The sequence below is a fragment of the Pleurodeles waltl genome, chromosome 1_2 (assembly GCF_031143425.1).
Source record: "Pleurodeles waltl isolate 20211129_DDA chromosome 1_2, aPleWal1.hap1.20221129, whole genome shotgun sequence".
Lineage (NCBI taxonomy): Eukaryota > Metazoa > Chordata > Amphibia > Caudata > Salamandridae > Pleurodeles > Pleurodeles waltl.
This window is the reverse complement of record NC_090437.1, coordinates 1,162,017,604-1,162,044,666: the sequence shown is the minus strand read 5'-3', so window position 1 is coordinate 1,162,044,666 and position 27,063 is coordinate 1,162,017,604. Positions and strand designations below refer to the sequence as shown.

The 27,063-nt window shown below is 43.6% G+C and overlaps 1 protein-coding gene across 1 annotated transcript in view; it reads right to left on the bottom strand.

Annotated features, from left to right (window-relative positions):
* Positions 1-27,063, bottom strand: part of EVC (EvC ciliary complex subunit 1) — a 436,134-nt gene that overhangs the window by 270,277 nt on the left and 138,794 nt on the right. Inside the window, exon 9 of the mRNA XM_069203012.1 lies at positions 10,876-11,092. Within this exon, the coding sequence (XP_069059113.1) occupies positions 10,876-11,092 (217 nt within the window). The remainder of the gene's footprint in view (positions 1-10,875; positions 11,093-27,063) is intronic.

Sequence of the window (27,063 nt, the reverse complement as noted above, 5' to 3'; positions counted from 1 at the left end):
TGAACTAAATATATATTTGACCGAAGCACATACTGGCCCTTTCAGGGGTGTAGCTTGGTCAGTAATATTGGGGGTGGGGTGAGCTTCAGATTCTCTAACAATCATACAACAAGCTGGGCGAATGAAAAGGGAGACAAATGTGGATTCGTAGGGGTACTAATTGAGAGAAAACACAATATTTTGTAAAATAACCAAAATGTTTTAAAGATTTTCAAAGAGAGGGAGAGTGTATATGTTTGTGTGTGTGTTTTTGTCTGTGTTTATGTAAAACGTCCTTGTGAGATCCAACAGCCTCCTCACCATAACTGACTGAAAGTATCTGCACCCAACTATTTTCCAGAAAATGCATTTATCAGGGGGGTGTAACACCTCAAGCACCCCACCCTGAAGCTACGCCCCTGGGCCCTTACATTTTGTTATTTTGTTTCTCACTTCTCAGTGACAGTCTTCATTTTCTGACTTATCTCTGGCACCTTTTACCTTTATAAATGATGTTGTCATGTTAATGAGTACTTCGAAAGCTGCATCTGCCAAACAGGTGTCATAAATATGTTTCCTTCTGCTCTATTAGTGCATGAACTGGAAATGGACGATAACGTTTTGCTCTTAACTTTATAACATCTCATTGACCTTTGACATGAAAATCATGTACATAGTTACGCTTTCTTCTCTCCGTAGCCTACAAATAGATTACTACTGTTTTTAAAAATATATATAGACGTGATTAAACCCCAGAGAGCTAAAGACAGACCTCGTGAAAGGGAATCAAAGTCAGAGGTTTTCCACGGTCCTATGAAATAGAGAACCCTTTTATGAGGAAAGTTGGGGTGGTCAATTATGCACCTTAAGTTGCAACCAAATCAGCTAGTCCTCTAGTAGGAAAATGCCCCTCGAAAGATAACTTTCTTTGGATTAACCAATGGGTGCATGCTAAGAACATGAGTTCAGGTTCTGTGTACCACGTAATCCAAAGAAAACAAAAAAAACATTGATCCGAAGAAAGTAATAAATTGGTACCTTAAATCAACAAAAACATTTACTGGTAAGCTTTTGTGAAAAGATCACTTCTTCAGGCTGTGTCCACATATACAGTTGCTACAAGTCCCCAGACCTCTTCCTATTCATGAGGAATACTATGTAGAAAATCGAAAATACTTACATTTTACTGAGACCTTTACTGATAAAGTAAGATGTTCACTTTAGTAGGATGAAGAATAAAACAAGCCCTCATTAGGACTTCCACTGACATTAACTTCCACAATTCCTCAGACTACTGAGGAAAGGCTTGATCTAATAATTGCACACTCTGAGAGCCTACTGGGGTAAATGTTTAATCTGCACAAAACCAAGGTGAATTTATTGTTTAAATACATGAGAGGAGTGGGACTTTCAGTATCAAGAAATGTTTTCATTTCTTCCATTCAACAACAAATTGCTTTCCAAAACATCCCTAACAAATTTATATGACAACAAAGAGACTAACGTGGTTATTTACAGCTGGGCAGATGCTTTATATTTGCTAACTATTAGGTCTGAGCGCAATTTAAATTTCATTGGTGTAATCTGCATAATTTCCCATTACACTTATTATGTGAAATTCCGCCACTGCGTAATTACGTAGAATTAAAAAATATTACCGCATATGGCGCCACTGATAGTAAAAATGTACTGCAAAAGCACATGAGCAGAACAGAAGCAGCCACTGTTCACAGTGCTGTTTAAAAACATCCACATGCCAAAAATAAAACGAGGATGCATTTCTAATATGTACCACTGCTAACGCAGAAGTCTTGATGATATTATTAATGAATATTCATGTATTCTGAAGTGTTGAATCTGTGTAGAAAATTTATTAACTTACAGAAAAACAATGCATGCATTTGAGAATGTGACTACGTGAGTGGCTGCCATTGTTCACGAAGTGTACTTATTAATGGCTTAATTAATATGAAATGTTGAGCTTATGTTTGATTAATGTGGTAATATGTCATATTAAGGGCTATGCATTATGTATTAGCTTTATTAATTGAAAGCCTTAACTTAGCTGAGGTCTTGGCCTAGTTGCACGGCCTCATGTCAAGCTGCATTTCTTAAGCGTTTAATAAAATGTCTTCTTAGCAGATTAAATTGTGATTTTCCACTGTGCTGACCTAATGTGCTCATAGCTAAATGTCTTTCTTATGAGAACTGCTTGCTAGAAGATGCTGTTCTTGCTAATGCAACATTGAAAATGCAATATGTCTAAGACTGACTTTCCCAGGAGAGTACAATGAAGACACTGACTGGAGTATAAGCTGCAACAATATTGTTACCTGACGAGCCGGATGATGAGAACAGAATGAAAGAAGCCAATCATCGACATGTGAACCGCGAACTGGTAAAAATGTGGATATGAATTTTAGTTTTATTGGACAAAGTGTGAACATGCTATCCCTTGACCAATAGGGACTTGGGAAATAGTTTTTGGGAATCTAACTTAGCCAGATTGCACTGAGAAGGCAACGCATTTTCCCATTTTCTATCTTGCCGTAAGGCCATTACTTTCTTGAGCGTCTTGAGAAGAGACATACTTAACTTTAATGCTTAAAAGACTTTGCCTTTTCTGAACTTTGATGCTGAATCCTGATGTTTTTCTGATCAGACTGATGCCCTGATGACGAAGACTGTCACAGCTTGCTGATCCAAACTGAGGGTAGGTATATTGACTATGAGATTGTTTGCTATGTCTATTTAATTTTCTTTCTAGGTACCAACCACACTGTTTTGATAGCGCCATAGATAGATGGTTTTCCAAAATTTGTGTTGACTAAATTGTTTTTGCATGAAGCCCAATGTACTAATTCTAATCTGGTGTTAGTTAGGATCCTCACTAATGAAATTCAATATATGAAGTGATGTGATGCCTTTGCTTTTCTGAATCTAAATGTATGTAATAAAGTTTGCGCAATTATTCTTGTTATTACTTTGCACTGTTACCTTAGAATGTGTAGTAGCTCAAGTTTTGATTAGATTGCAATTCTTTCTTCGCTTTGGACAGACAGTGTTGTTTCTGTAGGTTTATCAATTGATTTTGAGACTATCTTACATGACATTAGCATTGCTAATACAGGGAAATAAATATTCTAATTTTTACATAAAGGTGTGGTTATTCATGACTGCAAGGTCATGGTGTGTGACAATCACTGACTCCTAATGATTATTAATGTTATTGAGTGTTATTGATTATTGATCTGCATGTACTGGATTTTGGTGGGAACATCTTAAGCGAGTCAAAAGGTTGATCGACTTTTATTCGCATGCCCTTGTAAGTTTACTTATTAAGCTCAGACGCGCCAACATAGATGGTAGCAGACTGATGATTTGTATCCTAAAGAGCCCATCAGAGGTGTCCGGTAGATGGTTTGTATCCTTAACAGCCTATCATAGGTGCCTAATAGATGGTTTGTCTACTTAGGAGCCCATCATAGGTGCTTGGTACAGGTTTGTCTCCTTAAGAGCCTATCATACAGTCTAGAAAGGGAGGTAGCAGAGTATTTGGTCCTGGAGATAGCAGCGGAGAAATAACATGGGTCCCCGGAAATGGTAGTAGCTTTATGTTATTGTCTTTTGAGAGCTCACCATCACCAAGATTTGGATTCATTTTTTTCAATGATGCGAATTGGAGAGAAAATGTGCCCCTAAGTCTCGAAATGACGCCCCAGAATCTTGGAGCTTGCCAATGGTTGTTTGAGGATGTTCTCGGCGTTCTAGTGATGGTGTGAATGGAATAGGATGTGGTGCTTACACAGCTTATGCAAATTGCAGGTGAATTGTGATGTTTGTGAGGGTTAAGGGAGTTTGCGTTCTCCAAATGAAGTTGTAGAAGGAGTGTGCGTACTCCGAAGTGTGAGAGTAGGGAAGTCGTCGAACTTTACATGTATGTGGTGCTTTGTGCTAAAAAATTGTCCACATGGTTGTTCTTTTACGGACCCTGCGTGGTCTAAGACTCCGGAGTATATTGAAAAGTATTGAAAACACTTGGTTTTTGTTGTAATTTGTCTGGTTTAATAAGTTGATGGGGAATGGTCGACAAGTCAGAGAGTGAGTCAAAGTGAGTGAAATAATTTTTCGATTGAGATCTGAGAAGCCCGATTTGCACCAGGACAGACCCACTGATCAGTTGAAATTTACGGATCGAATTATGCTTGTGAATCAGGGAAGCTGAGAAAGAAGGAGTACCTGCTAGAGCGAGAGCCGTCAGTGAAAAATCCATACATTTTCTGACGCGATTGTGCTACCCTACATGTAGTAAACCTGCAAATTGTTCTTTTTATTTGTTTAGTGCTTGCAATAATTTTGCATTAGTTTTGTGAGAATCTAAGTTTGGGAGGAAAATCCGCAAGACTTTGTCAGCCACAGTATGTGTGAGTGTGACGCAATTAGAGCCACTCTGCGATGGGTTGGTTAGTGAGAAGGGTTGCGCACGGATTGGCAGCCATCCGCGAGGTGTAATTGGTTGAGAAAGTGAATGAAGAGAATTCTGGGATTAAAAGTCACTTCTTGATTTGAATTTGAATATTTCGCAAAATTAAATTTTTCAAAGCTTTAAAGAGTGCTTTAAGGGGAGATACATACATTATAATGGGGATAAGGGAAATTACACTGCCAGAAGGTACACCACCTTACATTGTAATTGAAGAGAAGGGTGTCGCGCCATGCCTTTGGCTAAAGCAATGGTGCAAAGTGACAGAGAAGGATGGGAACTTAGCGTTTTGTGCAAATGGAACATTCAATTTGAGGAGCTCAGAGAATTTGAGGAGAGTGCTGTATGACCTGAAACCACCTACTAGACCAGCACAGTTTGAGGCATTAGCGATCTGGAAATTAGTAGCTGGACAACAACAGCAACAGAAATTTGAGAGGAGAATGAGAAAGGCAGAAAAAACACTAGTGGAGGCTAGATGGGACAGTGTTCAGAGGCTTTGGAGAATGGAGACTTTGCAGGGGATTAAGTTATTCCCAGCAATTACACGAGACCGTGAGATAGAAGAAAAGGAAAGCTACTAGGAAGACTAACAAAAGCCCTTCCGGGAATAGGGAGACTAGAAAATCTTTGACATGTGAGGAAGAGTCAGATGACAATGAGTATCTTTTACAGTTATTGAGAAACCGGCCCACACCATATGCAGCACATGAGAATGGTCCAAGCACCATTGCTGATTCTTCAGCCCCGACACAGGTTAATGTAACAGCGAGTCCAGTGCAGGTTAATCCTAACCCGACACAGAGTCTGATGCAGAGCAGTCTTAACGCACCTACTACTCCAGTAGTACAAAGTCAGGTTCCACAGCCAAATGTCCAGAGGATTTACCCTGATGTGCCCATTATGGACACTGCAACAAATCTAATAGTGCCTACAGAACAGGGTTTCTTGAGACCTACGTTGGTTCAGACAGAGCCGACTCCACTTTTACTGCTGCAAGTGCAGCCACAGGTAATGCCGAGATACACTCTGATAACAGGGACCCAGACAGATATGTCTGTACTGATGAGCCAGAAGATGGGATCTACGCAACCACAGAACCTAGGTATTAGAACGAGCCCAGATGCTGTATCTGTATCTGTTACTATTGGACCAATTGTGCCTTTGTTTGCACTAGAGAAAAACAGTGTAAATGGACCGGGAATCTTGAGTCAGAATTCAATGAGAGGAGGACTCAATGAGAATGTTCGAGTAGTCTCACCTGTGGGACAGATGGGACAGATCCTTGACGGTCTAGATCGTTGCTAGACCTTAGTCCATTCAGAGTTCCTCCGGATACTGTGATAGGTCAAATATTAGTCAGAGCCTAAAATTACTGACACCACAGACTCCAAATACAATTGTGCAACAGGCACCACCTGTCCAGGCCAGCAACATTTCGTTGCAAGGTTTGACTGCCCAGAATTGACTGAATGTTTAGACAAGCTGAATACCCCGCAGAGTGCTCCTAAGGGAGAGGAGTATGTAAACTATACAAGACTAAGCACGGAAGTGGGTGAGCTCAATGAGGGAACTATGGGTGTGAATAGGTTAGAGTTTTACACAGAAGCAGAGTTGAGATACCTGTGCCCTGAAAACTACGAGGGAAGTGAGCAATGTGCAACAAAATTTAGCAGACCTGGCAGAGAAATACGGAATAGAAATAGAGAAAACAAAGCATTTGAAAAGAAGTTCCAGGTTAGATTTTGAGGCTAAGCATTTTGAACAAATGAGATCTGTCGGAATGAAGGCACAATGTAGGGAGTTGGGGAACATTAGACAAATGGGAAGGCAGATGTGTAAAGAAAAGAGATAAAAGAAGAAGGCATTCTGCGGAGCTAACTGCAAATGTGCAGCAGGACAAGGATCCACTGAAAATTTTACCAATGAGGGAATTTCCTGGAGGGAATTTTGTTCATGCCCCTTGGAGCAGAAGTGATATTCTGTTGTTCACAAATGATTATCCCAGATTAAGAGAGAAGCCAGTGGAATGGTACCAGCAGACAGACAGGTTTGTGAAGCTTGCAAAGTGCCTGTGGGAGGACTTGAACACTCTGTTACAGATAGTAGTTCCAGCTGATCTGTGGATGGAGTGTAAGAGGAGTATAGATTGGCTGACAAAAGAACCAGAGAGAGATCAGGTTACAGGTGCGCCGTCTGCGGAGGTAATGAATTATTACTACAAGGTGACTGAATTTTTGAATACAAGAATTTTTCCCAAAAACATTGACTGGCAGAGAATAGTCAGGACAGCTCAGGAAGCCAAGGAGTTGATACATGCATACTACGAGAGATTGTTGCAGGCGTTCAAGCATTACAGTGGTACAGAAAGAATTGAGTCCAAAGACATGATTCATTTGTGTTCAGGTTTGTGGAAGATTTGAGACCTGAAATTAGCCAGATGATTAAGAATCATTGGTTTTGCTGGCAAGCCAAACCGATTAATGAGGTGTTGCAGTATGCAAAGTGTTGTAGTGACGAGACTGAATTGAAGCAGAAAAGTTGAAGGACAAAAGGCAATGGTGATGCAGATTAAAGCTGCACAGACAGGGATGCAGGGACATTTTCCTCAACAGCTACCACAGCAGGGAAACATGGTGTTTCAAACCCAGATGAGAGGTAAAGGTTGCGGAGCTAATGTAAACCTTGGTCCAGACTCGGGTACTGTAATGGATCAAAATAATGTGCAGATAATGAAGAAATTGTTGCCTTGTCACACTTGTGGAGCGGTCGGACACTGGAAACAGGAGTGTCCAATGGTGGTGCAGGAAGGTGTTGTTCAGCAAACTAATGACATCAACTCATTCAAAACATGAGAAGACCGAGAATGAGAGGTTCTAACCCGAATTTCTAAAATAATGTGGATCAATTGCAGAATTTCCAACCCATGCAGCAGGTACACATACCATGTGTACAAATGACACAGTTACAGCCAATGCAACAGCAGGTTCCTATGGTGCCTAGACTCTGATTCTGTACCTCAAAACAAGTCCAAAATTATTCTGGGAAGAGGCACAACCCTCTGCTTTCCAGCCGTAGTTCCGTAACGTTTCTGAAAATCCTAAATCCCTCCCGTATAAAGGCATTTTCAAATGTAGAAATTACATAGCTCGAACATGTTTTGCATAAATCAATACTTTATAACTGTGCAATTTTAACTATTAAGATGTTTTTACTTGGACAATGGGGTAGTGCCAAAAACACTGCAGACAACAAATGAGACAAATCATTTATATAAAAGATACTACCACAGGCAATGTGAGGTTTATATTGTTGCAATCTGCATCTATAAAATAGAAGCAACAAGTATTCTTGCAGGCCACTCTATTGTGAGAGAGATGACAAGTGGGTAAGCCTTATAGGAGTTAAAAAACTAAAAATTCAACTGAGAAAGTTAACATAAACCTTTCAATATATATATATATATATATATATATATATATATATATATATATATATATATATATATATATATATATATATATATATATATATATATATACACATATTCAGTTACAATTGCCACTAGTTGTTTTGACTGCCGAACTCCTATAAAGAGATGGGTGCTTCCTTATATGTGAGTCGCTCACATCAATTAATGTCCAAGCGAAAGGCTCCACCAGGAATCCAAAGGAGCACTCTCCGGATTATAAAATTACCAGCATGACGCGTTTCGGCTTGAGCGCCTTTCTCAAATGCTGATTTCAATCAAGAGGCATTCCCATACTGCTCATTAAATCGAGTAGGTTACCAGGATAATCGTTATCGAAAAAGGACTGCATTAACAATCAACACAGTCCGTCTCTCAGCGCCGCCATAATAGTATGTGTTAACTGTTCTCAGTCCAGTATTTCTTAAGTAGATGTACAACTTGTCAAACATGTATGAATTGCAGCGCTTTTCATTTTCATCTCTGATATTTCCACCAAACATGTACGTGAATGTCTCAAGTTTAAAAGCATTTGTAAATCCTCTTGTCAAAAACTGCAAATTTACCCTTCATAGCAAAATACCTGACGACGTCAGTCTAAGTGACTCACGTCAATCTATGTAGTCATGTCCTAATAAGTTTAGCAAGTATCTTGGAAAGCTTTCTGGGTTGCTGCGGTTCAGGCAGTGCTATTTTAATCCAGTTACAATTGCCACTAGTTGTTTTGACTGCCGAACTCCTATAATAGACGGGAGCTTCCTTTGATGCGAGTGTATCAGTTGCATCTACAGCGGATCTGATTTGATTATCTTTCATCTGATCCCAATGAGCTCTTTCGTACCTTGCTAGGAGTGCTTGAGAGTTCGCAATGCTCCATTGGTTAGCCGCTTGGGTAGCCACTCTTTTACCTGCTGCATCAAATTTGTGAATCTCTTTGTCTGGAGAAGAAGCATCCCCTGTAGATTGGCTATTGGCTCGCTTTCTTGCTGCACTAACTACTATAAAGTCAGTTGGTAGTTGTGCTGTAAAAAACGGGATCAGAGTGTCTAGGTTTATACTTTTTATCAACTCTAGGCGTAATTACTCTTGATTTTGCTGGTTGTTTTAAAATATTTTCGGCATGTCTAAGCATGCCTGGAAGCATGGGGAGACACTGATACTCTTTGTGAGTAGATGTTAAGGTGTTAAATAAAAAATTATCCTCAATGGCATCTGTATGTTTTTTCACATTATGATACGCAGATGCCCTGGCTATAACCTGATTGTAAGCAGTGGTATCTTCAGGGGGAGATGGCCTTGCTGGGTATAATTTGTGATCATTGGGAAGAATGGGATCTGTGTGATATATATCCCATGGATCTATGTCCTCTTGAGGATCGGATAAATCATCCTTATGTGGTGAAATAGGGGATTCTTGTAGAGGGAATTGTGTAGGTGAAGGTGGTGATGGTGGAGTAGCAGGACGGGTAGGAGAATGTGGTGGTGAAGGCTGCTGTGATGCCTTTTGTTTCTCCTTTCGTTTAACGATTTTAGTAGTTGGAGGTCCAGTGTCTAAAGTTTCTTGGAAAGGTAATTTTCTTTTCATTGTTGGAGGAAGAGCGGCTATGATCCTTCTTGTGTCCTTATATATATGGATTTTTTGCTGCTTAGCATCCATAACCTCCAATATGGGCTGTATCTCTGATGGCTCCTGAGTAGCTGGAGCATATTTACCACTGACAGGTTTCAGCTCCAAAAGCTTGGATACCGAGTGCTTGAGTCGAGCCAAAAATGTCGGCTCTGTAATTGGTGTAACTTTTTTCGGCTCCAAAGTGGAAGTGTCCGAATTTCTGCTTGTTAGCAAAACAGATATGGCAAGCTGTTTGCTCAGTGCCGAGTGCACTTTAGTCTTTTGTTTTGGTGCCGAACCCGAGGGTTGGTCATATGAATGTATTTTTTGGGCCAGACCGCGACTGGAAGGCAGTGGAGGACCGAAGACTAGTGCAGAAGTCTTTTTAATTGTCTTTGGGTGATGTACTCCCGTACTGCGCCAGTGGAATGGATTGGCTGTCAACATTGGTATCTTGATCCGAATTGGAGTCTGTGATGGAAACAGTTGCACTCGGTGCTACCTCTTCCTGTGCGTGTTTGCCCCCAAAGATATCAGTGTGTGCTCTGGTGATTTAGATGCCATCTCCATTCGATGTGCTCTTCCATCCCTAAGAGTGTTTTTGGTTCGAAACGACTTACGAGCGTCACAATTTTCTTCTCTGTGATCTGGAGACAGGCAGAGATTACACACCAAAAGTTGACTGGTGTCGGGAAATTTGGTGTGACAGAAGGGCAAAATCGAAATGGAGTCCATTGTATCAGCCTAACATTGTTTGATTCCAACAGGTCGAAGTAGGCCCATAAAGGGCGAACTCGCCCCTAAGGTTGTTTACTCAACCCAACTATGGCAATCGGATCGATTATCAGAGAAGAAAACGCAATCAAAACTATACCGTCGCTATAGAAAGTTAGAAACAAAGTTCAGAAGAGACCGAACCGAGATCTACAGGAGCGAGAGGAAACACGTCCAAACCGGACAGCGGAAAGAAAAAAATCCAACAAAGGACTCGATGCCCATGCGCAGTATCACTGAGAGGAGGAGTCACTTAATCCCGTGACTCAGGGAAAGACTTCTTCGAAGAAAAACAACTTGTAACACTCTGAGCCCAACACTAGATGGCGGACTTATGCAAATCATGTGCATCTACAGCTGCACATTCCATCGAACATATCTATATATATATATATATATATATATATATATATATATATACACATATATACATAATTATACATATATACACACACACACATATAAATGAGAGAGAGGGGGGAGAGAGAGAGAGAGAGAAGAGAGAGAGATAGGAAGAGGGAGGAGCGAGGGGGGAATGGAGAATTGTGGAGTAGTACTTACCATTGTTGTATCTTGTTACTTCCTCCCAGAACGCCCTTAGTAGTTCTGTCAATTGATGTTCCTTTTGCCTAGCAGAGAGTTGTCTTGTTGAGATTAACTGTTCAAGTGTAGCCGAGACTGCGTTTAGTCTGCACTCACTTTCATGCTGTATTTGTGCCTTTAGTGAATCAACTACTTTTGCCATGTGCTCCCAACGTATCATCTTTTCCTGGTAATCCTATAAAAATTGATAGAAATGTATGATTTTAAACATGCAAGAACCATCTATAACTATAACTGGTTAAGTACTGAGAATGTTTAGAGCTCATGTGGTATATATTATCTTAAACACTGAGAGTGCGAAGTCCACAGTACACTTTTAAAATTGAGTTATACAAGAAAGATCTATAATATATAACCCCTGCGTGTGCCACGTGTCATGCCATTCAGTACTTCTACAACAAAGCAACATTGTAACATTTACAAACAAAAACACATGTAAAAAAAATAAACAAAATAGGGAATACCCTATATCCCTATGAGAACATGGCATTATTATACATGTGTTACTATAGTCACATCTGAGGATAGATAAACAGCACAGCTACGTGGAAGAGCATTTCACCTGTGTCCTCCTCTGAGTTATCATTTAGTCAACGTTTTTTAATCTTCATTATCACGTGTCACATTTCATATATATTTTAGAACATTACCTGAGAACTTGTCTAATTATTTCATCAAGGTTTTTTTTACAATATTTTCTTATAAGTCATCTAATATATGCATTAAAAAAGTCTTGGTTTCTTCTTCCAAGGCAACACTCTTATTTCAGTATTTCTTATTTTCTAGCACCAATCAAACTTAAAGTTATTTCCTCTGAACTCTGAGTTCTGAGTGCGGACTATAAGTGTGTACTAAATATTTGCCTTGACAAGTCCTTCCAATACCCCACCACAGGCCCCAGCAGCGCATACCATTAAGCAAACTGGTTGCAACTCTGGGACCTTCGCAATAGCTGGCACCAGCGCAACCCACAAGCTAAGATATTCTCTTTCTATTCCACTCCCCAAGACCATTATGTCAAACTCGATCAAATTCTGTGCTCAGCATCGGTGCGCATGATGTTCACACATTTGCATTACCCAGGCCTTACGGTCTCAGAACAAAATCCCCACCTAGTTGCGCTTGAGCAAAGTACGTCTCCTCCACAGTTGCATGCAGGCAGCCTTCTTACCTAGAGGACACTCCTTTCCGCTCTTTGTTGTCCGAAGCTGTAGCAGATTACTTTGAGCTAAAAAATGACACAACATTATCCAATGCAGTGGAATGGAAGGTGTTTAAATATAGAGATATGGGGACATTACATCAGTGCTGCAATCTATTGAAGGTTCCTTGTTTTGCTTTGACACAGAGGCTGCAGGCTCTGTAGATGGTGCTCAAGATCTCAGTGCTGCTCTTATTCAACACGCAAAGGTACTTGACAGGTTGTGATGCATTAACTGTGCGCCACATGCAGCAACAGTTCACTTTGACCGGGACAAAGCCAACCCTTGGCTGGTCAGGCAGGTTAACACCCATAGCCCCATTACTGCTATCTGTACTGAACCCAATCTCTTTGTTCGCACCCAGAACACAATCCATGAGGCATTCACGGCTCATTATTGTGCACTATATGACCCTTTGCAGGTCTGCTCTCGTGGGGACATTGAGTCGCTGCTAGATGCAATTGCCTTGCTTCGTAACTCTCAACAGCAGCAATTAGAACTTGAAGCTCCACTCATGGAAGCGGAGATACAAGAGGTCCTGCTCTCATCAACTTGCAAGATGCTGCTCCCATGGAGTTTTACTGGGTGAAGTCTAATCCCCTTATCCTGATATTGGACCAATTATGCAATCTGGTCTTTGAGGAGCGCAGTCTTCCCCACTTAATGCAAGAGACTCTTCTCTTGTGTCTATTCATAAGCCTGCCAAAGACCTTACTTATCTCTCCTCAAAAACAATTTGGTGGTTTTCACTGCCAGGAAATGTAAAACATAAAATATACATGTCCTACTTTTTAACTACCATGCACCATGGCCTATGGGAATTTAGGGCCTTTTTAAGTAGAAATCTCTAAAGATCCAGAGTGTTGGTTAAACCAATCTGCTTCAGGTAGCCGCTATTCACTTCCTCAGTGGTGGCTACAGTTTCTGCAGTGACTCACATGGGGAGGATTTTTCTTTTCAAAACGTGGGACTTGCAAACCTTTCTGAATTGTTTGACTTCAAACCTTCAGTGGGACCAATCCACTTGATTTATCTGACCCATGCACCATTGTGGTTGGCCTCAAATCCTACCTACGCTTTGGCCTACCATGACTATTGGCTAACTTTGGCGCTCAGCATTTTTTATGCTTTATTCACTTATATATTTTTTAAATTTATATTTCTGGTACTCTGGTTCCCCTGGTTGGTTTAGTGTCATTTTGGTGTCATGGTGCTTATTAAGGTTGGTTCTCTATTTTCATTAATTGGCCGGCCATTTTTATAGGGTTGTGTCTTTTTACCTGTTTTGGTATGGTCCTTCAAAGTGCTTCACATATTTTCTGTATGTATATGCTGTCTGCTCTGTGCCGTAGCTCTGGTTTAACTAAGCTTATACAGAACCAAATATATATATATATATATATATATATATATATATATATATATACACACACACACACACATACATACATACATACATACATACATACATATAGACAGATGGACAGCTAGACAGTTTCCAAAGGAAGAGCATTATTGTTTTGTCAATAACTTTGGCGCCATTCGACAAATCTTCACAAAACTGTCTAAATACAAGTTCAACTTCAGCTCCTTCTTATAATGTTTTGGATGAGACAGGTGCCAGGCATCTAAGCCATGATCATTGATCACATCACACAAAAGAGTTGCTCTGTATTTGCCAGGGGTTCCTGTTCAGTCAAATATGAGAATAATCACTATGTTTCAGTTCCCACCTACAATCATTCTTGTGTTCCTGAGTTCAATCAGCAGTCTGGACATGAACATCAGGACGTGGGATTTACTATTGTTGGGGACATATTTGTTGTCCAAGATCAGAGTCTGTCCTGGTGTTTTTATTTTAGTGACTGCACTTCTTCTTTCCCTGTCAGGCCAGGTTCAGGCTACTCCGCTTTTCCTGATGGTGTTAGTGGATTGTGTTTGTTGATTCTCCTTCCAGCCAGTGAAGCAGCTGTGAATAACTTTACCCACCCAGACCCTTTTCAGTTTGTCCACGTCTCCTGGTGGTAGGTGAGTTTCCTGTATCACAGCAGCTTCAACAGGTTTATGTTTTCAGTAAGTCAAAATTCTTTGCTGCTTGTTGTGGCTGTTCAATTCATTAACATTTAGTGATATAATGTTAAGGGGAGCATTTGTGGGTGATGTTGTGGCTATTCCTCCTCTGTAGGAGTTATAGCAAAAGTATAACTTGTACTGTTTTAGTTGAAATGCCTAATTTATGTTGTCACATCAATGAAGTGATGTCACATTGCAATCTTGATAGGCTGCTCAGAAACAGTGAGAAATGGTATTGTCGTAGAAGGGTGTGGAGGGCAATTACCAAGGTACTACCTTGGGAGGGTTGGGCCTGAAGGAAACAGATATTATTTCAAGATATAGTGGTCCCTATGTTAACAATAATATTGTGAGACTGACCAAATCTACATGAAATTTCAGTGGGATTAAAAAACCATGCTTGAAAATGTGCTTTCTCTGATATGGACCACTGTGCCTTCAAATATTATTGATACCCCATATCCCTAGGATCCCTAATATTTCCCTTGGGGTATAATACACTGAAGGAAATAGATATCATCACATCAATCTAAGGTATCCTGTTTGTTGAAAACCTAACAAGCCTTGCCCGCCACATGTTGATTGCCATGGGGCGGGGGGTGAACCGAGGTTGTGATGTGAAGTGTGTGACGTTAAGTGGCTGTACACCTTGTTCGTAGCTCTAGTGTCACAGGGAGTGTGGGTATCCACACCCAACATGTAAACATATGTGTAGCTTGACCCCACCGTTGTATTGGTAGGATGAGACATGGCTTCCTCAAGACAGGGGTCACCTAAATGGCTGACATACCAGATTGATATTTCTCTTTTTTATATAAAGCCCACTTATAAGAATGCATGAAACATATAAAGATTAACAGTAACTACACAATCAACATTCCATTGTGTTTCTTGCTTGGAGCCTTAGGATGAGGTGGTGTGTGTCCTGAAGCCCTCCGCCAGGTTCTGGATTACAGCACCCTGCCTGTCTTTTCAGGGAGAGTGTAACTTGTCTCTGGACTGCACCAGAGGCCCACTCTCTAGGATTTCTTGCAGTGGTATGTACAAGGCCCTTTGATAAGTTCAGGTTGATCAGAACCATATTCGCTACTGCCCCGGGCTGTTGGTTCAACTACAGTTGTCTTGCTCTGGGATTCTGTCTCCATTCAGAGAAGGCCCTTTCAGTCCAAAAAGCTTGAGAGTACATCCAGATCGTGGAACTTAGTGATCTTGTGATTAAGAGTCATGGACATAAACACAGGATCTAGTACTTATTATTAATGTTAGAGTCTGTATGTAATGTTCAGCTTCTCAAAGTCTGAAGGCCAATAATTTCTTCTGTTTTGTCACTGTGTCATGAGAGAATGCTACATTATGTGACTCGGTTGTCCTTTGAACAGGAAGGGTCCTCATATTTCTTGTCTGCCAGTAGGATTGTTTGTACCCCAGTGTGTTTGAGCAGGCAGGCTATCATTGCCTTGGCCCAGGAAGATGTCATAGTGTACCAGGATGAATCCTGTGTGCTAACTGGATTTCTAATGAGTAAGTGAATTGTGTATCCAGGGATTTTGCAGCAAGATCTACAGAAAGATGGCCATATTATCCTTCTCCCCTTCCTCTCGTACTCTATAAATATGTATAGTGTTCCACTGGGAACATACTTCATGGCCAGTGATGGTTTGTTTGAGGCAGTGGAGTGTGGACCCCCAATGCTAATTCACTTGTCCTTCTAAGTCTTCTAGCTTCCAGTCTATATTATCCAGGTGTTTATGGACAGATAAAAAGCCAGAGTTCAGGGTTTTAGTTTCTGTGGAAAGCCCAAGTATCATGGAACCAAAAACCTGCAGTTTTGGAGCCCAGAGTGGAGATTTCCTTGAGAATTGTGTTTAGTGCCATTTCAGACTTAGGGCCTCATTGTGACTTTGGCAGTCTTTTCGGAAGACCGCCGGGGTGGCGGACGCCAAAAGACTGCCATGTAGGCGGTCATCCGACTGCCATATTAAGAGTTACACACTGGAAACCGCCACTATACAGCCACAAATCTAATACCGCCAGAAAACAGGTGGGCAGGCAAGAGGCGGTTCCCCACCAGCACTGCCAGCCTGACAACTTACCACCCACCAGATTACGACCCACAAATCAGTACAGCGGTACTACCATGGCGGAAAACCATTAACGGTGCGAAACGCTGCGCACTCAAACTCACCTCAGACAGAATACAACACCACATTGTTCAGTTCGAAAACCCCACACCTGAGACACATACACACAGCAGACACACCTACCCACTGCACTATAAAACACCCCCCCACACAACCCACAATCCTTCTCTAAAAAAAACACAATGGCATACATCGAGATCAGGCAAAAGTTGACACACATTATTTTTACACTTTAGGCACACATACACATCTCACTCAACAGACACCATACAACTGCACAAGCAACACAATACACACATAACAAATACACACAAACACCACAACCCACCATCACATACAATAAAACACCCCCACCCCACAGCTCCAGCAAACCTCCATTGCCAGGAAAATGGAGCTATGGCAGAGAATCGTTGGCAGGGTCCACTCTGTAGGCAACCATCCACTCACAAGGGAGGACATCAGGAACAGGTGGAATGAACTAAGGGGGAAGGTGCGTTCCATGACATCATAACACCAGAACGCTGTGCAGAAGACTGGTGGTGGGCCCCCACCTCCTTCCCCAGAGTTCACACTGTGGGAGGGGAAGGTCTTGAACATACTGCACCGACAGAGCCTGACTGGAATACCCAGAGGACAGGACTCTGGTAACTACCACTCCCCTGGTACACATTCATTCTGTTCAGCATGTTTCCACACCACCCAAACACTCCCCAATTCACTCTATCTCCCACTACACCTCCCATCTAATCACCTAATGCCCTTCTCCTGCATGCCACACCACCACCCAGCCCCAATGCCCACACAGTCCCTAGCATGTGCGTGATTAACAGTGCCAATAACAATCACTAAGACTCCCACAATGAACTAGTCCATCTACAACAAAACCTGCTACTTCCACTACACAGCACATCTCGTGCATGTATGACTATTGCACTAGTTACACCAACTGGATGCTTTGACTGAGGACCACTACGTGGCAATGACAGCAATGCAATAGCACTACACAAGGCCAGCCACAGCACTGTCACCAAACCTAATGGCCACTTATCCAGATCCACAACCTCCACAACCTTGAAATGGACTGAGCATGGGCTAGAAAGTTAGAAGGTAAACCCCATGCACCAAATTCACAGACAGGACAAGTTACCATGCATACACACATACCCTCCTCCCACTTGGACACCATGCTGCAAGGTACAGCCATCCCTACTCACCTCTACCAAGCCTGATTTACCATGAGCAAACAGGGCACACCTGTCATGTGGACCATCACACAGGACCTGACATGCACCCACACACCCACCCACCAAATGTTACCTAGCCTGATTGACACCAATCCTCAATGGTGCATGATACACATGTCAAAATCCACTATACACAATGTTTGCAGTGCTGCATCTGTTATTGCCATTGCCGGGAATCATGTCAAGCCACTGCATGGATCAGACAAAGAGATAACCAATTACACGTTCACCATTCTCCCACTCCATCCACAGGTACCCCTGCCACCATGGAGAGGATGCCAGAGACAGCCAAGCCCTCCTCAGGATGAAGGCCCCAGTGAGGACAATACCTCTGAACATCTTGACATTGACGACTTACCTGGCCCAACTGGGACAGCTGGTCAGTCCACCAGTCCCTGCCTCACCCTGCCCACATCAACTCCCCACACACCCTGTGGCATCAACAGCACAGCCAACCCTTCGTCCCCAAACCTGTGCCTCTAAGGACAGTTCAATTAATAGTGCGTCCCACTGAGTTTTCCCCTCATACCCAGGACAATGAAGGTCCTGGTGACACCGGGAGTGGGCATACTGTGCCATGGGCACAGGCATGGCCAAAGGGCCCGTGGGAGGGAACCTCTGGGCAGAGGACGGGGCACCCAAAGAAAGTCAACTGACCAGCAAACCATCTCCCAATTCCTTGGAGCATAACAAAAATCCCAGGACAGTATGGGCCAGATCATTACCATGTTTGGGAATGGCTGCACAGGGAATACCAACAGGTAATGCAGCAGTGACAGGCCCATAATGCCACCATGGCCTCCATTGCAGGGGTGCTCAGGGACCTCAACACCACCCTATGTGCTTCCACCACCCACCAGCAGGTCCCTTCCACTAGCCACATCACATCTGAGCCTTCAAAATCTGCTGCAGCTGGTGGAATGGAGGCCCTGCCATGGGAACCACAGGCCTCTGGCACCCACCACCCTTTGTAGCTAATGAATCTACACAGCAAACGTGGATGTCCAGCCAGACATCCAGCTGGAGCAGATGCCAAGACCAAACCCACTGCCAGGAAGTGAACCTTGTATGCCACTGAGACACCATGTTGACAATTCAATGACATTACTCCTTTTTCCCATGGCCCTTGGACACTGGACCTGTGCTATATACAGCTGTGCCACCTACTCTGATGATTACAACTACCATTACCCCACTCCTCACCTGTTTGTCACTGTATGCACCATTGGTTGTTTGTTCACATTACTCCTGTATGCACAATAAACAATATTGATCACAGCAACAGCATATGTGTCTTTATTTGAACATATACAAATGTTTTTGTCAGCCAAATGTGACGTGGGTATGGCCCCCTAATCCAGCAGGCAGTGTATTGGACAGAAGAGGGAGCCATCCTCTACAGGAGACACAGTACAACAGATATATCCAAGGGCAGATATAAGGAAGTCACTAGTCCAGGTACCCACTACAGTAAATTCACTCATCCAACCTTCAAAAGAGACAATGACACAGAGTTACATCAGGATAGAAGGCATGGTGGCACACAATGCACATATGCAGTACATAGTTGTCCAGCCCAGTGTAGCTTGCAACCGAAGCAGGGCAAAACAGATGACATTTCTACATCCCCAGTCACAGGAAATACATGATAATTTACTGTAACTACCATCTGTCATGTGCTAAACACTATTCTGCATACAGTTACCAATGGCTAGTGAGCATGAAGTCCTCAAGCCGTAGGTAGCAGAGACAATGATTTACAAGACACAGTCAGATGGTGGAATGACACGAGGACAGGGGAATTCAGGACACATAGCTCAATACAGGTTTGTCCATAGGAGATGTGAATCTAGCTACCTGCAGTGAGTACACTTGTAAAATATGATACATGTAAACTATGCACCTTATATTTGACCACTCACCTCCCCAACACACACATAGGGACAGGAACACATTACAACACCAGTGATGAAACTAATCAGGAAGACCTTTGTCACCCATCAATGTGGATACACTTCACTTGCTAATACACAGTCAGCATACCTGTATGTCACTGGGTATAATGACTGATGAACGCAGTCCTAGAGTCAGTTGCACCATCCTCATCTACCTCCTCATCACTTTCCATGTCTGCATCACTAGTCACTGGTACAGCTGCCTCTTCAGCATCAGCTAGCAATGGTATCTGACATCTCAGGGCAAGACTGTGGAGCATGCAGCAGGCAACTATGATCTGGCATACCTTTTGGGGAGTGTAGAGGAGGGCACCTCCAGAGACATCCAGGCACCTGAACCTGGCTTTCAGAAAGCCATATGTCCTTTCAATTACACGCCTCGTCCTGCAGTGGGACTCATTGAAACGGAGTTACCTTGCTGTGGCAGGGCACCTCACTGGTGTCAACAGCCAGGGAAGGTTAGAATAGCCAGAGTCACCTGTGTGCATAAAGCTATGAGCTGTGACAATATAAGTACATGTACAGCCACAGGGAAGAGTGTGATGATAGGTGCCATAACAGAGACACACATCCAAATGTATAAATACCAATGAGCCAAGTCCTCTCCGTGTGTAGTCGTGCCATCATGTGTGGGCCACTGCTGTTCCTCAGAATGTGGGAGCCATGCACAGATCCTGGAAACGGCTGTCACCTGTGCAATGTACTGGTCTGCCAGACACACCGTCTGAGCACTGATAAAGTGGTAGTTCTTCTTGTTCCTGTACACACGTTCATTGAAACTGGGAGGGACTAAGGCTATATTGGTACCATCTACGGCCCCTATTACATGAGGGATGTGTCCCATATCATAGAAGTCTGCCTTCACATAGGCCAAAGCTCCACGTTGGGGGAACATGATCTAGCTGTCCAGGTGTTTCAATAAAGCACACAGTACATCCTTCAACACAAGACGGAACATGGGCTGTGGCATCCCTGCTGTCAAGCCCACGGTATTCTGAAAGTACCCAGTGGCAAGAAACTGTAGCACTGACAGGACTTGTACTGTGGGAGGGATGGCATAGGGATTGGATATGGCAAGCAACAGATTAGGCTCCAACTGGGCACATAGATCCAAGATGGTCTGATGATTCAGACGATAGATCTGGATGATATGCCTGTCCTCCACGGTTGCAAGGTCAACTAGTGGTCGGTACACTGGTGCATGTCTCAATCTCCTCATGGCAGGGTATCTAGGATAGAGAGTAGAAGATGTACTAAGTGATTAGTACTTCACACTGAACATATCATCATCGCACACTGTAGACATGCGTCACAATGCTGACACATACTCTTATGGGCAAGCTGAAGCGTCACAGTGACATGCATGTCACTTGTATTGGCTGAACTATGAAGACACAACATAGGCCTATTCTGCAGTTTGCACATACATATTTATGATGCACGTATTTATGGACTGCAAGGCATATTTGCACAAAATGGCAGCCGCCTGGCCTGCTGCACAGGACAGTTGGAAGTGACATAAGTCCGCTGGCATATGTCGTCATGGCGGTAGGCAGTCACAACTGCCGTGCAACTTCTCATTGGATAACATTGCTGCCTATGGGGGATTGGGGCCAAATGCGATCATGCCACGTCCTGCAGGTGATAGGGCCCCAGCATTCACCCCAGAAAAGCTGGTGAAGCTCGTGGACGGGGTCCTACCCCTGTATGAACAACTGTATAGGGCACCAGAGAAACAGGTGAGCCCAATGCCATAGTCATGTGTGATAGGGGTGTGTGTGATGTGATAAGTGTATTGGGAAGGGAGTACATGCATGCAGGGGCATGGAGTTGAGGCGTGTGAGCCGAGAGGATGGGGGGGGTGAGGGCACTTGGTGAGTCAGATGTGTATCGTCCACTGTTGTTGGTATGGGGCATGTCTTTCTTTATGTCTGTGTCATCCATGCAGGTGAACACCCATTAGAAGAAAGGGATCTGGCGTGCCATCACCAGGCAAGTGCAGACGATGGGGGTCCACAGCTGGCAGAGCACCCACTTCAAAAAGCAGTGGGAGGACCTTAGATGCTCGACCCGGAAGACCATGGACGCCCATCAGGGGATGTCCTCCCAACAAGAGAGTGATGCCCGCTGGACACTGACCCCCCTAATGGCCTGCATTTTGGTGGTGGCCTACCTTGAGGTGGATGGGCATTTGAGGCACTTGGCTGGACTTAATAGGGATAATGTGCCTCACTTTAGGCAAAGTGACATTGTTGTGATGACATCCTGTGTATCATCTATTGGAAACGGGTATCATGCACCCTGGCTGATTATAGATAGTAGATGTGTTGGCATGATTTACTGTCAGTGGTTGTATATCTCCCATTACCAGATATCTCCATGTCTGGAATGTGGAGATGGTCAAATGACATAGCCACACGTGTGAGACCATGCTGCCTATGCAATGGATGCGAGTATTAGTATCACCCTAAGCATTGAGTATGACCAGCTCCATCCATCTGCATATGTGGCCCTGAGGTGTACGCCCACTCCCATCTGTGTAGGATACCAGTATATGCTACTCTGTGACTCTAGTTTTATTACAGGGACTGAATACATCATGTACTGGTTTTGTTATTGACTGAATGTGGGGCTGTCATTACAGTTCTACTACAGATTTGGCCTTCATGGGACTGGATCATTGATTTGATAGGCGTATTGTCATATTTAGGTGATCTGCTGACTGTAGGGTATGTGAAGTTCAGCAAACTGGGATACTGATATATGTACAATTGATGAGGCCTGGTTGCTGACATTGTGTATTCCAAGTTGCAACACTTTTGGGGATGTTACCTTTAAACCAATGGAATGGTACTAGAGGTGGTAAGTGCCTTGACAGGTCTCGTAGATGTCACCATGGTATGTATATGGGATGTATGACAATGGCCTAGCAATTGATATTGCAGATTTTCTGCCTACATAATGTCCTAATGGTAAGTTGAGGGCACATCTGATGGGCTGGGACTTTTCTGCTTGCCTTGGACAAGTTGAGGTGGCAGATTAGGAGAGATTGGCCTATTGTATGCCACATGTCATGTAAACTGCATTTAGTCTCCCCTGGCTGGCTCATGTAGTAGTGGAATGGTTAAGTGGTGTACAGGCACTGGTGTTGGTCTATGTGTGCCTAATGCATCATGACATTTAGCGTCTGAGATATGTGTTGTCTGACCTCTGTGACAGGTATTGTCATTTCTGGAATGGTGTTGGAGGGTGGAGTGGTCACTGACGGCAGCCAGTGTCCCTTTGTCTACCGTCCCCCTTCCACCTGCCTCTACCCAATGCCAAACCCTTCTCCCCAAACCCATCCAAAGCACACACACAGGCATGCATCCACCTCAACAGATAAGAGTACCACTGACAAACACCACAAGACCCACCACCGGCATGCACACAAACAACAGCCACCTGCAGACACAACAACATCCACTACCTACACAGACTCCCCCTTCCACCTACCTCTACCCAATGCCAAACCCTTCTCTCCAAACCCATCCAAAGCGCGCACACACACACACACACACACACACACACACACACACACACACACACACACAGAGGCATGCATCCACCTCAACAGACAAGGGTACCACTGACAAACACAAACAACACAAGACCCACCACTGGCATGCACACAAACAACACCCACCTGCAGACACAACAACATCCACTACCTACACAGACTCCCCCACCAACCCCTCCCTTAGAGACACAACACCTGTTACACCTGCAGCCATGACATCATCATTCACGGATCCAGCCACAACATCTGTCTTACCCACAGTCACCACAAAATCAGACCCGCAGACATCCACCCCAGTCACCACATCCGCACCCACCACAATCACAGACACCCCACATGCAGCACGTCTACTATACCTGCAGATACCACTCCAACAGACAGTCACCCATTCAGCATGGCATCGCCCTGCACCTCCTCCCAAGACACCTAAACGCCCACACTTTCCTACCCAACAGACACCCAGCACCCACAAGCATTCCACACACACACTTGCACCCAAGACACTCAAACTGACACATCTTACAACCACTCCCTCTCCATCCACTCCCAAACCCTTTTGCCATGACCACCCCGTGTGTCAAAAAAACATTTCCTTGCAGAGGTTTCCTTGTTGCCTACTCCTCTCCCACCAGCGATACCCCAAGTGTTCTTCCTATGTGTTGCAGAAGGTGAGTGTTTCCATTTATAGAGTTGGTTTCTGCCAGTGTTTTTGTGGTGGTGCGACCGCAGCAGAAACTTTGACGGTGTGCAGCCTCATAACATGTCCGGCAGGAACATGGTCCCCACCGGCCTGAAGGTGCCTACCGCCGTCCGTGGCGGCATGTCCCCACTGGCGGTCGTTTGTCTGTGTTCTGTTGGGATGACCGCCATGGTTATAATTTGGCGGTCTTCATCGCCGTCCCTTTGACAGTATGACCGCTGTTGCCAACATGGCAGTCCTGAGACTGCCAAGCTCGTAATGACCCCCTTAGTGTTCTGTTTTGGGGGCCCCCACTTTAGTACCTATAAGTGACTCTGAAAATGCTAGCTGTAGAGACCCCTCAACTAAGATACAGAGTGCCTGTAAGAAGCTGAGGTTTATTAAACGGGCACAAGGCTGCAAATTAAACTTTGTTGGTGTCATGGGAGGCGTAGTGCTGCAGAGCTGATTATGTACCCATGTCATAGGCAGTAAGTTGGGGCCATTCTGTCCTCAGGCCTTTTTTTTAAATAGTGTGCTTAATATATGGTACCTGCAGGGCAACATAGACCTTTCTAGAGAGAAAGTCACAAGTGTGAAGGTGCTGGGCATCACCGCCTAGGTGGGTACTCTTTGGGGGTTAAAAGTGTAGTCCCACAGGGATGGAGGGGGCAAGCCTGCTAATTGGCTTCCATAGACCCATAAGGCCCGGGGATCACCTTGAGGGTGGGAGGCATAGTCTATGATTGGCTATTCCCTGGTGGTGGGTGACTATAAATAAGTGTGAGGCATCCTCCCCTCTACAAAGGTAGCTCTGTTACTGCCCCCAGACTCACCACCTCCTTAGCCTCCAGACTGAGCCTCAGCATCTCCAGATGATGCACAGAATTGTTTTGGTAGAGGTCATGTGGCATCCAATCACCCCCTTAAAATCTCGTCCACGTCGCCCAGCAGCTCTCAGGAGATGGTCTGCTCTGAATCATCATCTGGTTGAGAAGGGGCTTATACTAATGGCAAGTGGCCCTAGTGATCTGTTGCGGCCCACTGTTGTTTGCTCAGTCAGAGAGGGAGGAGTCTTCTGGGTGGTCATGCTGATCTTCCAAAGCATGGAAAGGTGGTCCTATTCGCAGCTCAAATGATGAGAAGCTGCATCACATACTCCCAGGTCCAAGTGGGTGTCGGGTCATCTCGTGTTGTATGCACTGCAGCATCCCATATTGGTAGGAACAATTTACGAAGTGGGCATCTTGTTTTGTGACCATCTCCAACCCTCATGGTTTGTTTACTTAACAATAACAGTTGAGTTTCAGTGGTTTTAGGGTTTTGGAATCCGCATTTGGGAGCATTTCCAGCAACCCCAGAGATAAACCTGCTGCTCTCTGCTGATGAAGAGCTAAAACCAGAAACACATGTCCCGAGATATATAGCACTAGCTGCACCCACTAAGGTGAAAAATTCCAGAGTACAAATGAAGTAAGTGTTAATTTGTACTACATTTACCATGATGGAATGGGCAAACTGCAAGCTGGAGTGTGATGCAGTGTTTAAAAAGGCTCCCTTGAGCCAGCAAGCTAATGAGCTTTGGTTGATGCACTTGTGCGCCATTGAGTGGCACTGAGACCTGAGAGGACTTTGGTAGCATTTCCCGCAACCCGAGAAAAAAGCCTGTCGCTCTTTGCTGGTAAAGGGGTAAACCGAGTAACACGCGTCCAGAGATCTACAGGACTAGCTGCACCTACTAAGGTGAAAAACTACAGACTACTTAATAAAGAATGAACTTGTACTACATTTACCATGCTGCAATGGGGCTGACTGCATGCTGGATTGTGAGGCAGGGGGCTCCCAATTGTTTCCGGTTTTTTAATCATTATTTTACATTTTTTATCAGTTATTTTATTTTTTCAAATATATTTAAAAATTACCATATTTTGCTACTAACCCTTTGCTTGTCCAGTCAATTATGTTATCATACACACCATCCAACTGCTCCTGCAAATACCTTGCTATTTATATCCAAGTCCTGATGTGCTTGACCTCTGGCAGAGGGAATAGGTCAAAGGGCTCAGCGTCTGGCCAGCTTCTGCATTCAGTCCACTTTGGCAGGCCACCCCCCAGGTTAGCTGCAGGGCCCAGCCAGCTCATCCAGTGATGGTTGGTCAGAGGGCCTGACCGCCAGGAAGTCCCTGCACTCAACCTACCATGGGCCACCCTCTGTAGTGTATGGCCTCTAGCTGTATGCAGAGGCAGTTGGCCATAGGGCCTCACCTCAAGCCAGTCCCTGCATCCAAGAAGCTTTGTGCAGCCAACCTAGAGTACACATAGGTTTCATTAATTAATTCATTATATTTTTTAGGTTCACAAACTAAACCTTATTTACACTTTTTGTACAGTTTATTACCACAATTTATGGCTTTTTTAAATCTGTTTTGGTAAACAAATGATTAGTTTTAAGTGAAACTGATTTAAAAAAAAAATAATTACTCTGTAAGGCTGGCAAATAACCTATTGTGATAGTTTTTGAGGTGATGGTCCAAAAGTGAACAGAAGTTTCCTTCACCTTCACAATTCTGTGCATTATGTTGCAAACACCTTCTGCCTAAGTCAGCCGTTTCTCTCAGTTGTTGTAAGACTTCAGCAGTCACTGTTTCTATCCCCTCCCTCTCTTCTTGTATCCTTAAATATACTTCAGTCTGGAGAAATTCAGATGAATTGCTTGCAGATGCTGTCATTCCTGGGAGTGCCAAATGTGTATAGATCACAATTGCCATGCTACAAAACTGAGTCTCACTGTGGGGTTGAGTAAAAAACTTCCACACCAGCACTCTCTAGATGAATACTCACTTCCTCTCGAAGTGGTTGGAAATTCAATGACATCTTCACCTTGCACCTCTGGTGATGGAGGGTGTGAACTAGAGTGTACTGTTTCTAAGTTCTGCTGGCTTGATTTTGTAAAGATATTAAGCTGCACTACTCTTTTCAGATACAAAGTGATGTCTCCACAAAGTAAGTTCTTGTTTCTTAAGGACCTGAACTTGCTTTCTGAAGTCAGTTTAGTATGCAACAAATCAGACCTCTCCTTTCCTTAGGTGTTTAGGCTTTCCAGACCCTTCCCGAATCCAACAGTAGACATCATAATTTTCTGGGTTCATTGTTCTCACACTTTCACAGAGGCAAGACTTCTATTCTGAGTGCTGCAAATCCAAAAACAATTTAGTGTTTGGTATGTGAGTGAATTATATTATGTTGCTCTGTGCTATCTACATACAACTAAAAATTGTACACAAATATAATGT